Source organism: Urocitellus parryii, unplaced genomic scaffold, assembly GCF_045843805.1.
Source record: "Urocitellus parryii isolate mUroPar1 unplaced genomic scaffold, mUroPar1.hap1 Scaffold_37, whole genome shotgun sequence".
Taxonomy (NCBI): Eukaryota; Metazoa; Chordata; class Mammalia; order Rodentia; family Sciuridae; genus Urocitellus; species Urocitellus parryii.
The window spans coordinates 2509452-2523858 of record NW_027553327.1 but is presented as its reverse complement, the minus strand read 5'-3'; the positions used below and the strand labels follow the sequence as shown (position 1 = coordinate 2523858).

Here is a 14407-nt window from a genome sequence, read left to right as displayed (position 1 = left end):
TAAGTTCTTTAAAAAATATAATTCTTTAAAATATAAGCTCTTTGAGAGAATCTTACCATTATTCTATCCCAAGTGTCCAGAAAAATACCTGACACAAACAAGCACTCAATACATATTTATGTTACAGACATGCATCTGATGGCACAAATTTTAAATGTACCCTTCACTCAAATCCAGGAGTTTGCATTCTGGGCCCCTCAGGACAAACAGGAGGAAAGACACAATTTTCCTTTGCAAATTATAGCATCAATGCTTCTCTGAAGGATTATATCAACATGTTTTTTTTTTTTTTAAATCTGCTAAACGGTAATGCAGTACTTTATTTATTCTATTAATAATAAATATTTGAAAACAATGTTAATTAAAATTTACTTAAGAGAAGAATAACTTTTATTTTTTTACATTTCAATATTGAGCAATAATAAGAAAAAAATAAATAATTATGGTCAAAATTATTCTGTCAAAAACATGCTTGATATTAGCATCTTTACATGCAACTCAGTTTTTGTTGTAAAGTTCTTTGGTTGCAAGAAAGAACATTTGGTTTACTTCACTAATAGAAATATCTCTTAATGCTGGGATGGCCTCTGCTTGGTATTTCTTCTGCTGTTGATTTTTAGCATAGTTATCTAAAAGAAAAAAAAAAGTTCTGTTTACTTAAGCAATTTCTCCTGTAGTTTTTGTGGCTGTTGGAGACCTACCACAGTTCACCAGGTTGATGTTTGGAAAATGACAAATAACATGCTTAAAATAATGAAATAACTACTTAATTCTCTCTTTAAAAGAAGTGCCCCAGTAAAACAAAAATGTAATTAGCAAAGTATTTTTCTCATTTCTAATTCAGAAAAAAATTAATATCTCATTCAACTGTACAATGATGATTAAAGTTCCATTTCACAATTCTGACAGGGACAGAATTATACCCAGGCCTTAAAGATGTAGTTAAATCAACACTGCAAAAATTCATTAAATCTTTTGGTATAAATATTCATAAAAAATTAACAATTTCCTCTCTTTGTACAAGTTGCCTATCTGCTATAATTCCAATCAAGAATGCAGGGAATATAGTAGGTTATCAGGAAAAAAAAACTAAAAATAACATTAATTTTCAAGAGACATTGCATAGATTCATGAATAAAGGTTTTACAATGTACAAAAAAAATCATACCAGGGAACTTAAAAAATACTTCCCAGAATCTAAGAAAGCTCACAAATCAGTATACCTACTTTTAGACTTGAAAGAAAAGAACCTGAAACAAAACAAAACAAAACAAAATAAACCCCCCGAGAACATATGGCTCTTCTATCCACTTGTTAGAGATGTGGTGTACACAACAATTTGAGGAGGATTCCAACCCCAAATTCCTTTGTGAATAAGGTCTTAAACCTACTTGCCATCCCTTGAGCAACAGTGACTATTTAGGATAAAAGAAGTTTCTCTCAGGTAAAGTTACTGAGGAACATACTTTATATACTTGTACATTGCACAGGAAAATATACCTGTTAGTTGGTGGTATAATTCATCAGAACTAATTTAATCTATGACTATAACTAGTGTATATTCATCATAACTTAGTACCTCAATGTAAACATTTCCTTTTGTATTGCTTTGTACTTATTTCTCACAGATGATATGATGATTACTATTATTTCTGGTACTGGGGATTGAACCCAGGAGCACTTAACTACTGAGCTACATTGCCAGCCCCTTTTTATAGAGACAGGATCTTGCTAAGTTGCTTAGGGCCTCACTAAATTGCTGAAGCTGGCTTTGATCCTCTTGCCTCAGCCTCCTGAGCTGCTGGGATTACAGGTGTGTACCACCACACTGGGCTCCTAGATTCTTTTTAATGTTCCAATGTGTCTTGAAGCATATTCTTAATTGCTTTTCTGATTAAAATTCTAAAACCCCACTACTCCTTCCCCCTAACACTTTTCTTTTATATATATTTACCTGTGATTGTATGAATGGAGTTGAGTGGAGAAATACTCATCATGTTAATTCCAAATAATAGTACATAACCAATTACTATAGTAATAAGGAGGTATACAGGTAGTGTGACTGCCCAATATCTGTGGAAGATAATATTAATGTATATGATAGATATCTTAAAAGTTATCATTCTAAGAGTCATGACAAAACATACCAATTTTTATATTCAATTTTTAAAAATATTTTTTTACTTGTAGATGGTCACAATACCTTTATTTATTTATTTTTTTATGGTGCCAGGTAACAAACCCAGTGCCTCACACATGCTAGGCAAGCCCTCTACCACTGAGCCACAACCCACCCCTACCCCCCTTTTTTTGGTGCTGGGGATTGAACCTAGGACACACAAGGCAGCACTCTGCCAACTGAGCTATATCCCCAGCCCTATATTTCATTTTAATTAAATATAATTTATAGTAATAAATGTACATGACAGTCAAATAACTCTATAAGGGTTATCATAGAAAGCTGCAGTCCCCTGTTCCATCCATCCTGACCCTGAAATCCCAATCCCCATAAAGGACACCTTTTAACACCTGAGCTATTTCTTCTGGTACTTCTTCATTTCTACATAACATGTTCATATTAATTTCTTGATTTTTTTTCAGATATTTTCTCTAGACTTCCTAATTTGGAGATGAGGAACCTATTCTCTTCTAATGTCACAATTTCTGGTTATCACTAGTTATTAAGAACTATTGTGATTACATAAATAATGTTTGTAACCGAGAACCTTAGAATATCACTATCACATATTTTCTTATGTGTTATTATTTTTTAAATTAGTAATTACATCATTTTGAATGTATACTTGGTTTTCCATCTACCTGTCAATATTCCAGCCCCAAATTCTAATATGCCTTTAAATTTACCTCTCTACACAGGTAAGCACATTGCATGTCCTATCTTGGCATATTTTACTGATGCATTATTGTTTTAATAATTTCCTTCATTTTTTTTCCTTTCTCGAACATCTAGTGGTTAAATTTTTTGCCCTGAATATTTTCCATTTCTCTGACTTTTTGTTCTACCTTCTAGAGATTAACTTTTATCTTCCAACCTTTTCAATTAAAAATTTAATTTTGGCTATCATAATTGCCAAGTATGATAACTTCTTAAACATTCCCTTTATAGAATATACTGTTGATTTCATAATTGTAATCTTTTCTTATCTTTGAGGATTTTTTTAATTTAAAAGTTTTCTTCTGTATCCGGCATTACCTCAATTTCCCTTTTTTCTTTTGTTTTTGTACTCCGGATAGAAACTTTCTTTCAATATCTAATAACTTATACCAGTCCAAGTGCTAACAAACTAACTGAAGCACAGTGGGCAAGGATGGCCAACTAGTCAGCCTCCCTCTAAAAGACCTGGCTGCTTTACTGGAGTCCTCCAAATGGCAGAAATTATAGGTTTTTTTCTTTCACACTGGTCAGCTTCCTGAGGAAGGTACCTCTTTCTCACTTTTTTCTAGACGGAGATGATGGTATAAGTCTGGGAGCCCCTGGCAGTTGCTAGGAGAGGGGGTGTGCCTTATCATTCAGCCATGCAGATGTTCAATTATTCTGGCTTGCAGTAGGTGCCTCATTTCCCACACTCAGATATAAGGCCCCCCAGACTAGCAACTTTCAGCCTTTCCACAGGGTAAAATGATTTTCTACAAGGGAAGGTAGGGACAGTCTCCCAGTTATGAAGACTAAACAAGGTAGGACTAAGGATAGAATGCTCTTTAAATATTTTTTTCTGTCCAAACCAGAATTACTATGTTAAAGAGGTACTTATACCTCCAATTTCTGAACCATTGTAGCATTCAAGGGCAAAAATGTTCTTGATGGCTTCCCTATTCTAGTCATATGAAAAAAATAAACTCCCCTATCTCAATTTATACAAAATTTTGTTGATACCTCTTATCTGTTATTCTTTCTTTCTATTGGTTTATACCTCTAAAATATAGGTTTATACCCCTAGGGTTCATGGTAGGAAGATTTTGAAAGTAAATGGGGATAAATGTGGGCTCACACTACCATCTTTAATTTAGGGTTTTATTAATCATAATCTTTAAAGTTTTATTTATATATGTCCATCTACGGATTTTTAAAAGAATAATGAAAGATCTGGATAGTTTAAGGAGTAACATAATCCTTTAAAACAGCATTAGTTTTACTCTTAACAAATATTAAACTTACTTTTGAGGCCAATAGGTTAAGCCTAAGGAGTTTAGCCAAGATTCAGGAATAAAAGCCCACATAAGATAAAGTACTGTAGAAGAAAATAAAAAAGAAAAAGTTAAGTAGGGCACATATTCAATCTAAAAAGTTTCAGGTACAAAAAAGCTCCTCTGAAGTACCCCTGATTCGTCAGAAATGATTTCCCCCCCTTGCTCCTCATTTATACTATTCTTATATTACTTATCATAAGTACCTTATTAGTAATTTTTAAATATGTTTTTTTTAGTTTTAGGTGGACACAATATCTTTATTTATTTTTATATCATGCTGAAGATCAAACCTAGTGTCTTTTATATGCAAGATGAACACTCTACCACTGAGCCACAACCCCAGCTCTTTAGTAGTATTTTTTTATTATCTTAACTCTCATAGTGTATTGAGTAATTCAGGGTATAAATCATGCCTTAGCAATTACTGTACTTTTTTCCATACCTAATTTTTTGCTTTATGTATACTAGATAGTCAGTACTTCATCTCCACAGGGCTGAGGTAATTATAGACATTTACAGTTGCAGAGTCAAATTTCAAACTAACTTTATCAGTGATGATAGATTTTTTTTGGACAAATATGTATTATACAAGTCTCTATGTCAGGAGTGAGTTATAATGAACCATAAAGAGATGGTTTCTGCCCTCCCAGAGCTTAAAATCTTGTGCACAGGACAGTAAATTGATCTTTTCACTACACTGTGATGAATGCTAATGAATGAGTAATAAGAGATGACACAGGAGCATATTAGAAGGACCTCCTTTATCATCTTTCCCTTTGCTTTTCTTTTTCTTTTTGTAATACCATGACTTGAACACCAGGGGTGCCACCACTAAGCTACATTCCCTAGTCCATTTTTTAAAAAATAATTTTTTTAGTTGCAGATGGACACAGTACCTTTATTTCATTTGCTTATTTTTATATGGTGCTGAGAATTGAACCCAGTGCCTCACATGTGCCAGGTGAGTGCTATACCACTGAGCCACAACCAGAGTTCTCCTGTCCTATTTTAAATTTTGTGACAGGGTCTTGCTAAATGGATCAGGCTGGCCTAGATCTTGCAATCCTCCTGCCTCAGCCTCTGGAGTCTCTGGGATTACAGACATTCCTACTGTACTTGGTTCCCCCTTGCTAAAATATTTCGTTATAGTACAAGTTATAATCTGGCATTGTATTATGTTTTACTTATTTACTTTGTCTGTCAGCTAGCTCCTCCCACTAGAAAGCCTGTAACAAGTAAGCACTCAATTTTTTTAAATTAATTTCCGGTTGTGGGCATCATGGAATTTAAGCCTTAAAGACATTTTTTTTTATTTATTTATATAGTTTCTAATCCTTAAAATACTTTTTTTTTTTTAACTCAGGGGTCCTCAACCACCGAGCCATATCCCCATCCCTATTTTGTATTTTATATAGAGACAGGGTCTCACTGAGTTGTTTAGTGCTTTGTTGTTTGCTGAGGCTTTGAACTTGCTATACTCATCTCAGCCTCCCAAGCCACTGGGATTACAGGTGTGAGCTATTGCACTTGGCAATTCTTGAAATACTATTTGAATAGACATTTACAAAAAAGATACCAGGGCTAACATTTATTATATTCTTATTGTATCTTTGCACTATGTGCTTTACAGTTTATTACCCCAGTTAATACTCACAACAGTCATAAGAGGCAACAGAGTGAAATCTGTCAATATGTCTGGGTTCAAATTCTAGCTCTATCATCTCCTAGTGACCTTGGGCAGGTTACTTAAACCCCAGCATTCTCATTTTTAAAACAAGGACAACAATAACAGTACTACCCACAGGACTGTTTTATACATAACAAGCATTCAATAACCATCATTATCAATATCCTTTTACAGATAAGGAAACTGATCCCAGAGCAAACAGCAAACCTGTGGAGGAGTCAGAATTGAACTCATTTATAATAACTTCTCCACAGACTCTATAGGCAACAGCTCTGACATTAGGTTATTTGTTTTCAATTAGGGTTCAGAAGTATCGCCACTCCTCCATTTCCTGGTTTTCACCAAATTCCAGAAAGTTGGATTGGAGGTATTCATAATTGCCTCGTAATCCCCAAATCCTTCTGGGAAGAAAGTTGGGTCTTGTTGTGTGAACCTCGGTATGTTAGAACCTCAGTTTCCTTACCTATAAAATGGGACATAAGGGGATTAAGTGAGAGTCAGGATGTTGTGGCCATTTCTTTTAATCTGACCTCTCTAGCCAAGTTCTCTTCCCTCCCCAGCTCCTGCAGGCAGCCCTGGAGCCATCCCAAACTCACTTCCAAACCCTCTCATGCTTTATTCCAGGCCCATGCCACCATCTTCCTTCTCTCCTGTTTATTCTCAAATACAAGTGCCAGGGGGATGGTCCCTGGAGGAAGCCAACTCTGAATTCCCCTTGATTTCAATAGATCTGTTCTGCCACCTAAGGTCCCACCACCATGGCGCTCACCAGGGGTTTATGGGTGCCCTCCTTAATGGCAGGGACCTGGTTTACTTTTGGCCACCTCGCAGAGCTGGCCTACAGAGCACTGCGCAAACCCGACTGCCTTCGGGTTTTCTTGGACAGGGACATAGCTTCTGTGTGCACACTCTAAGCAAGTGCATTATTTCCTGGTCCTTGGACACCAGGGTCCTTGGACCCTGGCCATTCTTCAGGAAAGTACTCACTGAAGCCAAACTGGGAGCTTAAGAAAAGAACAAAGCCATAAATCGCTCTTTCTGGCAATGGCGACGGTGAATTTTCCACCATTTTCCCTGAGGCTTTGGACAATCTGTGGAGAAGGAACACAGTCGTCAGTGGTCACGCCCCTCCAACGTGGGTCTGTCATCACCTCAGCGCTCCGCCAGGGCAAGGCCACAGCGGAGCCGACCCGCCTTCCCGCGCCCGGCTGCGGAAGCGCGCCCCCGCGGGCACGCGCGCCCCTGCAGCGGGAGCGCCGGCCGGCGAGCCCGGCCTCACTGGGGTCAGGGGCGCTCGAGGACGCTCCACCGCCGCGGGCCCTTAATTCAGTTCCTCTCCCCAGGACAGGAGGCGGAGGCCCTCGGCCCGGGGTCCCACTCCGCCCACCTGCCCTTTCTGACCACACGGCCTTCTCAGCGCCCACTTCTCTGCGCAAGCGCCGACTGGGGAGCCGCAGTGGGGGGAGGAAAAGAGGAACTCGAGGGAAAGGCCGGGGGCGACGGCGCCCCCCTCCCAAGCGCAGGCGCACCGCGACCCTCGCGGGGAGGGAGCTAGCAAGCGTGGGGGCCGCCCAGCTGGCGGCTGCAGAAGGGTGGGCGGTGCAGCCAGACTGCGCATGTGCGCTGCCAGCCCACGTGACGCGCCTGCAGCCTGCGCCACGCCTGCTACCGCCCGCCATCGGGCTGACGTGGAGGGCCTGAGGTGGCGGCGGCGGCCCGCGTCTGAGGCTCACGGGCTGCAGGCCCGGGTGAGTGCACAGCCAGCGCGTGGCAGGGCTCCCGGATGTGTCACCTTGTCCCGTCGCAGTCGAGATGCCCCGGGAGCTGGGCCCTCCACACCCCCTCCGTGGGTGTGTGGTGAGTGTGGATGTGTGTGCGTCGCCCCGCATCCCTTGCAGAGGTGCCTGCTGTGTGTGCGTGGGCCGGTGCCGGCCCTGGGGGGGTGTGGCCGCTTCTGTCTGTCCCAGTGGGTGTGTCCCCTTTGTCCGTCCCCTTCGCGATCTTGGGCCTAGGGTGCCTGTGCGACGTAGGGGCGGCCACTGTGTGCGCATCCCCCTGCAGCCCCGCGCCCGGTTCTCGGTTCCTGCGTGGGTGACACCTGCTAGGTGTGCGTGCACACGCCTGTGGGTGTGTAGGTGGTCCCCTTTGTGTAGGTGGCCAGTTTTCTCGGAGGCAGCGGGGGGCGCTCACGGCCTCGGTGGGTGGCCCCCCTTTTGTCACTGTTCCCTCTGGGGCGCTTGTCCCCAGCGCGCATGGCCGCTCCTGCTGCGGTCTCGACCCTCGCCTGGCGCATCCCCCGCGAAAGTGTGCGTCTTCGCGTGGGTGCGGCATAGGGCCTGTCGCGTGCATCTCGTGTGCCGGGATGCGTTTGCGAGTGTTCGTGAGCGCGTGCGCGCCCTTGCATGACTGCGTTCTCCGCGTTCTAGACACCTGTGTGCGGAGAAGGGCAGGCAGTCCAGAGCCTGCCGGTGCGCAGGGGATTGGCCAGGGAGGGGGACGCCACCCCAGCGCTCCCGCTCCGTGGTTCCTTCGCTGAGCCTCCTCCTTCCCCACAACGCCAACGCGAAGGGGAGGGCATCCAAGGGTCTGGCGGCCACCTGCTCTGCAGTGTCGGGCTATGTCATTTTGGCCAGTGGAGCCATACAGTTCTGGGGACAGAATAGGGAGACCTATTAGGGGGAAAAATTGATCAGAGACATGGGTGAATGGGATGGTACCAGTGAGTTGTTTCTTTTCTAGAGGCGCCCTAGATTCCGAACGCCGTTAAGATGCCAGCTCCTTCCAAAATATGTGCCCCTGCAAATGCGTAGTAGCTATCCCTGGACGTTCTCGATGATACTTACTGGTTTACAGTGTTTTATGACGTTCACATAAATGCCTTTCTGTTCTGCCCAACGGTGAGGGAAACGAGGTAGAAATATTAATTCCTCCCCTTGGGAGGAGTAAAATCACAGTTTGCTTATGATTACAGTCCTAGTTAGGACACCTTTTGTTGAAAGAAATTTGTATTTTATCATCAGGATAGTGGAATTTATTATAAGGATATATGGGAAAAGAAACTTCAAACCCATTAGGGACCCACCTACTACTACTATTATTCGTTCCTGCTTTGCGCTCAAGGGCTGCGTTTGGTGTGTCTCTGTTCTGCGGCAATTTCCTATTTTTGACTAATTTTCCATTCTTTTAATTTGTGGAGCATTTTGAATATAAATGGAGATCTAATCGATGATTTAGATTTTACAGATGTAATTGTTTTGCCAGATTTACTTCAAACCTTTTTTGTAAAAAAATAAAATTAAAAGATTGTGGAGGTACTTTCAGTTCCTCCCCCTCCTTACCTAGAGATAGCCACTGTGTTTAGGTTTGTGTAAATCATTTCTTTGCATATTTTATACTTTGCTCACGGTGAATCTACAAACATACATTGTGTTGTTGAATTTTAAACTAATGATATTAAACTACGTGTGTTTTTTTGCAACTTGCTTTTTTCACCCAGTATCACATTTGGAGATTTCTATATGAATAAATTGAATGATCAGTTATGAATAATCTTTGGTGAATTCATTTTAATTCCTGGTATAGAATTACATTGTATGAATATACCATAATTTATACATTCCCCTATTGATGGACTATGAAGTTGTTTCCAGTTTTTGACTCTTTAAAAACAGTCCTGCAATAAATATCTTTGTACCTGTCTGCTGTGCACACATCTGGAAGTTTCTTTAGGAAGTATGTCTGTGTAGTAGATTTGCTGGGTAGAAGTATGTGCATCTTCAATTTAAACAGATATTACAGAAGCTCTCAAAGCGGTTTTGCCAATTTTCACTGTTGGTATTGAGTGAAAACACCCATTTCCTCATATCCTTGCTAACACTATGTCATTATACTACATTTTTTTGTCTTCTCTTTACTGACCAGCTTCCTTATGACTAGCTTGCTGTTGCATTTGCTTGCAGTCATCTAGGCTTTTGCCTTAGCCCTGTGTCAACATATGAGTTCCTGTCTCAAGCTAATTATCTCAATCTTTAATGCATTTGATCCTCAAAATTAATTTCAATGAACATTTATTATGTACCTAATATTGCGATGGTTGATGTAAAGATAGGATTTCCATGATATGTTATATGTATCTCTCAAGTGGCAGGTGAGGGGAATTAATTAAAGCATTTTTTATAAGATGAATGTTTTAAAAAATCTTTTCTCTTTATTTTAATGTAATATTTGATATATTGAAAATGTATAACATATGCAAGCTGTGAAGCAAAACAGTAAAATGAACACCTGTGAATTGACCAGAATTATTCCAAGAATCAAAATAACCAATATTGAATGTGTTCATCCAAAAGGTGATTATCTTGAATTGTGTGTTATTCTTTGCATTTAAAAAATAATTTTTATCAGATTTGTAAATATCCCTCAACAATGTATTGTATGTTTTCTGTGTTTGGAGGAAAAAAAAGAAAGGAATTACTGGGTACTGTAGTCTTTGGGAACATGTTTATTTCATCCAATGTTACATTTCTAAGGGTCACTGATATTGAGAATGGATGTAAGTCTTTAATTTTTACTGCTGTGTAATATTCCACAGGTGAATATACCACAGCTTATACATTCTCCTATTGGTGGGTGTTCTGGTTGTTGAGGTTTTGTTACTTTGAAGAGTCTTGTATATACAGAGTTGAAAGAATTTCTTTTAATTTTTCATCCTGGGGTATATGATTTTCCAAGTAGTATATGGGAACAGGAGATGTTAATGAATTTCTAGATCATTAAATTCTGTATGATCTTTCTTGAAACTGTATGCCTGAGACCAATAATAGAGTCCTACTGGTTCAACTTTCACACCTTCCCTTTCATCACAGTAGTGTTTTACATAAAACAAACCACATACCTACAAGTAAGAACTAGGGAATAGCCCCAAGTAGGAAAACTCTGGAAACCAAAGAGGTAATTTAAAATACAGTGTATAGCATTGGGGAAAGCCATCTTTAATTCAGGCAACACCTCTCCATTATTTCAAGAGATGCATGTCCAATAAAATTTCACTTTTCTATTTAATTATCAGTATATATAGCTATTTTGATTAAATGTATGGTTATTAATAATTATGCATTTAAAAGAAACATTCATTTTAGTTTTAAATGCTACTATACTACTCTATAAATTCATCATTTGAAATTATTTAAGCTTGATGCCAGAATTTTTTAGATGTTGCTGTAAAATGTGAATGATTTTTCAAAAGCATTTTTGGTGGTTTATGAGAGGGAAAAGAAAAATAGTAAACTTAAGCTGTTTGCTAGAGGTGGAATTGCTGGTTCAAAGGGTGTGTAAATATTCAACTTTACGAATGATTCCAGGGTTTGAAGTGGTTGTACCAGTTTATATTTTGGCCAAAAGATTTTTCAACTTAGATATTTTCATCAGCAGTGTGTAAGTTGATGTGTATCCTCTCCAATACTTATGTTAGATGTCCTAATATTTGCCACTGGAATGGATATGATATGATACATCGTTGTGGTTTTAATTTGCATTTGTTTGATTATTGAGATTGAACATCTCTTCATATATTTATGAACCATTTATATTTTCCTTTTATGAAATACCTGGTCATGTCTTTTTATCCATTTTTTTCCTATTGAGTTGTCTTATAAAACTGGTAACAGGTCTTTTATTGATTATATACATTGTAAATATCTTCTTCCAGTTTTTGGCCAGTCTTTTTACGCTTCATGGTATATTTCATTCACTCTTTCTTAATTTTAATGTTCTGTAACTGAAAACCTTCCTTGTTCTGGGTTTATAAAGACATTCTCCTGTGTTTCTTTCTAGAAGTTTTAAAATGACACTTTTCACATTTAAATTCATAATCCATCTGAAATTTATTTTTTTTTCTTTTTTGGAATGGTGTTAGTGATTCACATTCATTTTATCCCTTCATGTGGTTCCAGCCCCTCAGTCACTAGTGGTCTGCTGTACTATTTCTTTTATGTTTGGCTTCTATGTGCATGATGGGTCTGTTTCTGGTTTGCCTTTCTGCATCACTTGTCACCTGTTCTGAATCATTTGCAATCTTTTTCTGTGTTGATACTCACACGGTCTTAATCAATAATGCTATCATTTTACCAGAAATTTTGATATCTGGGGAGGACTTGAGTCTCAGATGGTTTTGGACATTTGGATTCTTTAAAGGATCAGTTTGTTACATGAGACATGAAAAACCTTTTGGGACTTAATTGAAATTCATTGAGTAAGTTCTGGGGAGAATTAAAACCCTGAGGATTTTGAGAATATAGTATTTTTATTTATTTAGGTTTTCAGTGTCTTTTAATACAGTTTTATAATTTTCTTTATAGAGATTATTCACTTTTTAAATGCTGATCCAATGTTTTAAATTGTTGTTGGTATTATAAGTGCCAGTGTTTAAGAATCTATTTTTAGAAATTTTAACAGATACAACATTTTTTATACCTTTATTTTTATTTATTCATTTTTATGTGGTGCCGAGGATCGAACCCAGTGCCTCCTCGCACATGCTAGGCAAGCGCTCTACCACTGAGCCACAACTACAGCCCCAACAATCTATTTTCTGACAATTATTAGTAAGTAGCAATTTAATGTTTTTAATATTGCTTTTTAGTTATCCACTTGATAAACTTCTAATATTTCTAATATATTTCCTGGAATTCCTTTTTTATGTGAATAATTATATCATTTGCAAATGCTGACAGTTATTTGCTCTTTTAGTTTTTAATGTTCTAGCACACTTTTAGATCTATGTTCAATGGAGGTGATTATGATTATTCATTAGAAGTGAGTCATTATAATGGACTTACAGATCTTATTCCCAATTTTAAAGAGAGTGTTCTCCCATAAAGAATAACATTTTGCTATGAGCTTTTGTAGACATCTTTGAATGTGTCCAGGAAATCTGCATTTTGTCATATGTTTTTCTGCATCTGTTGAGACATATCTCGTTTTTTTCCTTTTCCCCCCTGTAATTGTTATAAATATAGTGAATTTCAATTTATGGGTTTGAAAATTCTTTCTTCTTGAGATAAATCCAAACTGGTATTGATGGATTATCTGTTTATGAACTCCTGGATTGAATTTGCTAATATTTTCTTCAGAGTTTTTGAATCTTTTTATAAATAGAATTCTCTTTTTCTTTATTGACTACCTGATTCTGGTATTACTTTATACTGAACTTATATATTGAATTAGCAAGTAGTTTTTCTTTTTTCAGTTGTCTGAGAAGGTTTGAATTGGTCTGATTTGTTTCTTAAAAAAATTGGTGAAACCTATTTGAAAATGACCTAAATTTAGTATTTTCTTTGTGGAAGCTGAGTAGTCATTAGCAGTTGAATGGTACTAAGAGTGTTCAGGTTCTCTATTTATTTTAGTTTTAGAAATTTGTCCTTTCATTAGCATGTTTAAAGTTTATTGGCATCAAGTTAATAATATTTTAATATCCCTTTCTATCTTTTCTTTATTTGGATGTTCCCTTTTCTCATTTTGAATATTATTTATGTCTGTCTTCTCTCTCTGTCTCTATTTCTCTCTTTTATTATTGCCAAAGTTTGTCTGTTTTATTAATCTTCACAAAAAACTAACTTTTTACGGGGGCAAGGCGGGTGCTAGGGATTGAACCCAGGACCTTGTGCATGCTGATTTCCCTCTTTTATTTATGATTTCCTTCCCTTTCTTTTCTTTTTCTAACTTAAATTGCAAGTTTTAACATCAATTTTAGCCATTTTTTTCTAGTATAAGCATGTAATGCTATAAATTTTCTTGAAATTCATTATTTTCTTCATCTAAGTTTCTAATGCTTTCATTAATTTTCAGAAATTAAGTTCTTATAAAAAGTTCAATTTTTATTTTTTTGGCTTACTATTTAGAAATGCTTTTTGTTTGTTTGTTTGTTTTGTCTTGGTACTGGGGATTGAACCCAAGGGGCTTAACTACTGAGCCACATCCCCAGCCATTTTATATATTTTATTTAGAAACAGTCTGTTTCTGAGTTGCTTAGGGCCTCAATAAATTGCTGAGGCTGGCCTTGAACTCACTATCCTGCTGCTTTAGCTTTCCCAGCCACTGGGATTACAGGCATGTGCCACCGCACCTGGCATGTTTTATCTTTTCAAATGTATCTGCATTAACTTTTTCATTATTTTAATTTTCAGGTGTATCTACATTAATTTTTTTTCACCTATGTTGTTAGAGAATGTATTCTTGTTGTTATTTCATTCTTATTTTTATGACCTTGTCCATAGTGAATTCTATAATTTTCCTGTAATCATTAAAGATAAGAAATTGTGTTGTTCAGTCTTTATTAGTTTTTATCATATCATTAATTGAGAAGAGTATGTTGGAATCCTCTGTTACCTTCTAATAGACTTTTTATACTTCTAACAGTTTTTGTTTTTATGTATTTTGAGGTACTTATATTAGCTGCATACAAGCTTAATATTTTCTCTTAACATATCTACTCTGTTGAGATCCTCTCTATTC

The 14407-nt window shown here is 37.8% G+C and overlaps 2 protein-coding genes across 22 annotated transcripts in view; one reads left to right on the top strand and one right to left on the bottom strand.

Moving 5' to 3' along the window:
• Positions 1 to 317: 317 nt before the first annotated feature.
• LOC144252071 (phosphatidylinositol N-acetylglucosaminyltransferase subunit P-like) lies at positions 318 to 7488 on the bottom strand. Of its 2 annotated transcripts, none has more exons than XM_077794634.1 (5): positions 7284 to 7488; positions 6884 to 6987; positions 4178 to 4250; positions 1955 to 2073; positions 318 to 629 (listed from the first exon to the last, which is right to left on the bottom strand). In XM_077794634.1, exons 2-5 carry the CDS (start codon positions 6963 to 6965, stop codon positions 499 to 501), a joined length of 405 nt encoding a protein of 134 aa, XP_077650760.1. In that variant the 5' UTR covers positions 6966 to 6987; positions 7284 to 7488; the 3' UTR covers positions 318 to 498. The 2 variants fall into 2 exon arrangements, with proteins under 2 accessions (XP_077650760.1, XP_077650761.1); XM_077794635.1 differs by having other exon boundaries at positions 7298 to 7488.
• A 71-nt stretch (positions 7489 to 7559) lies between these two features.
• The window catches only part of LOC144252070 (phosphatidylinositol 4,5-bisphosphate 3-kinase catalytic subunit delta isoform-like), a 132174-nt gene continuing 125326 nt past the window's right edge, over positions 7560 to 14407 (top strand). For 17 of the 20 annotated variants that reach the window (XM_077794610.1, XM_077794606.1, XM_077794612.1 and 14 more), the window contains exon 1: positions 7560 to 7753. The gene's annotated coding sequence lies outside the window, so the exon portion shown is untranslated. The remainder of the gene's footprint in view (positions 7754 to 14407) is intronic. The other 3 variants (XM_077794614.1, XM_077794611.1, XM_077794608.1) reach the window with 1 other exon arrangement.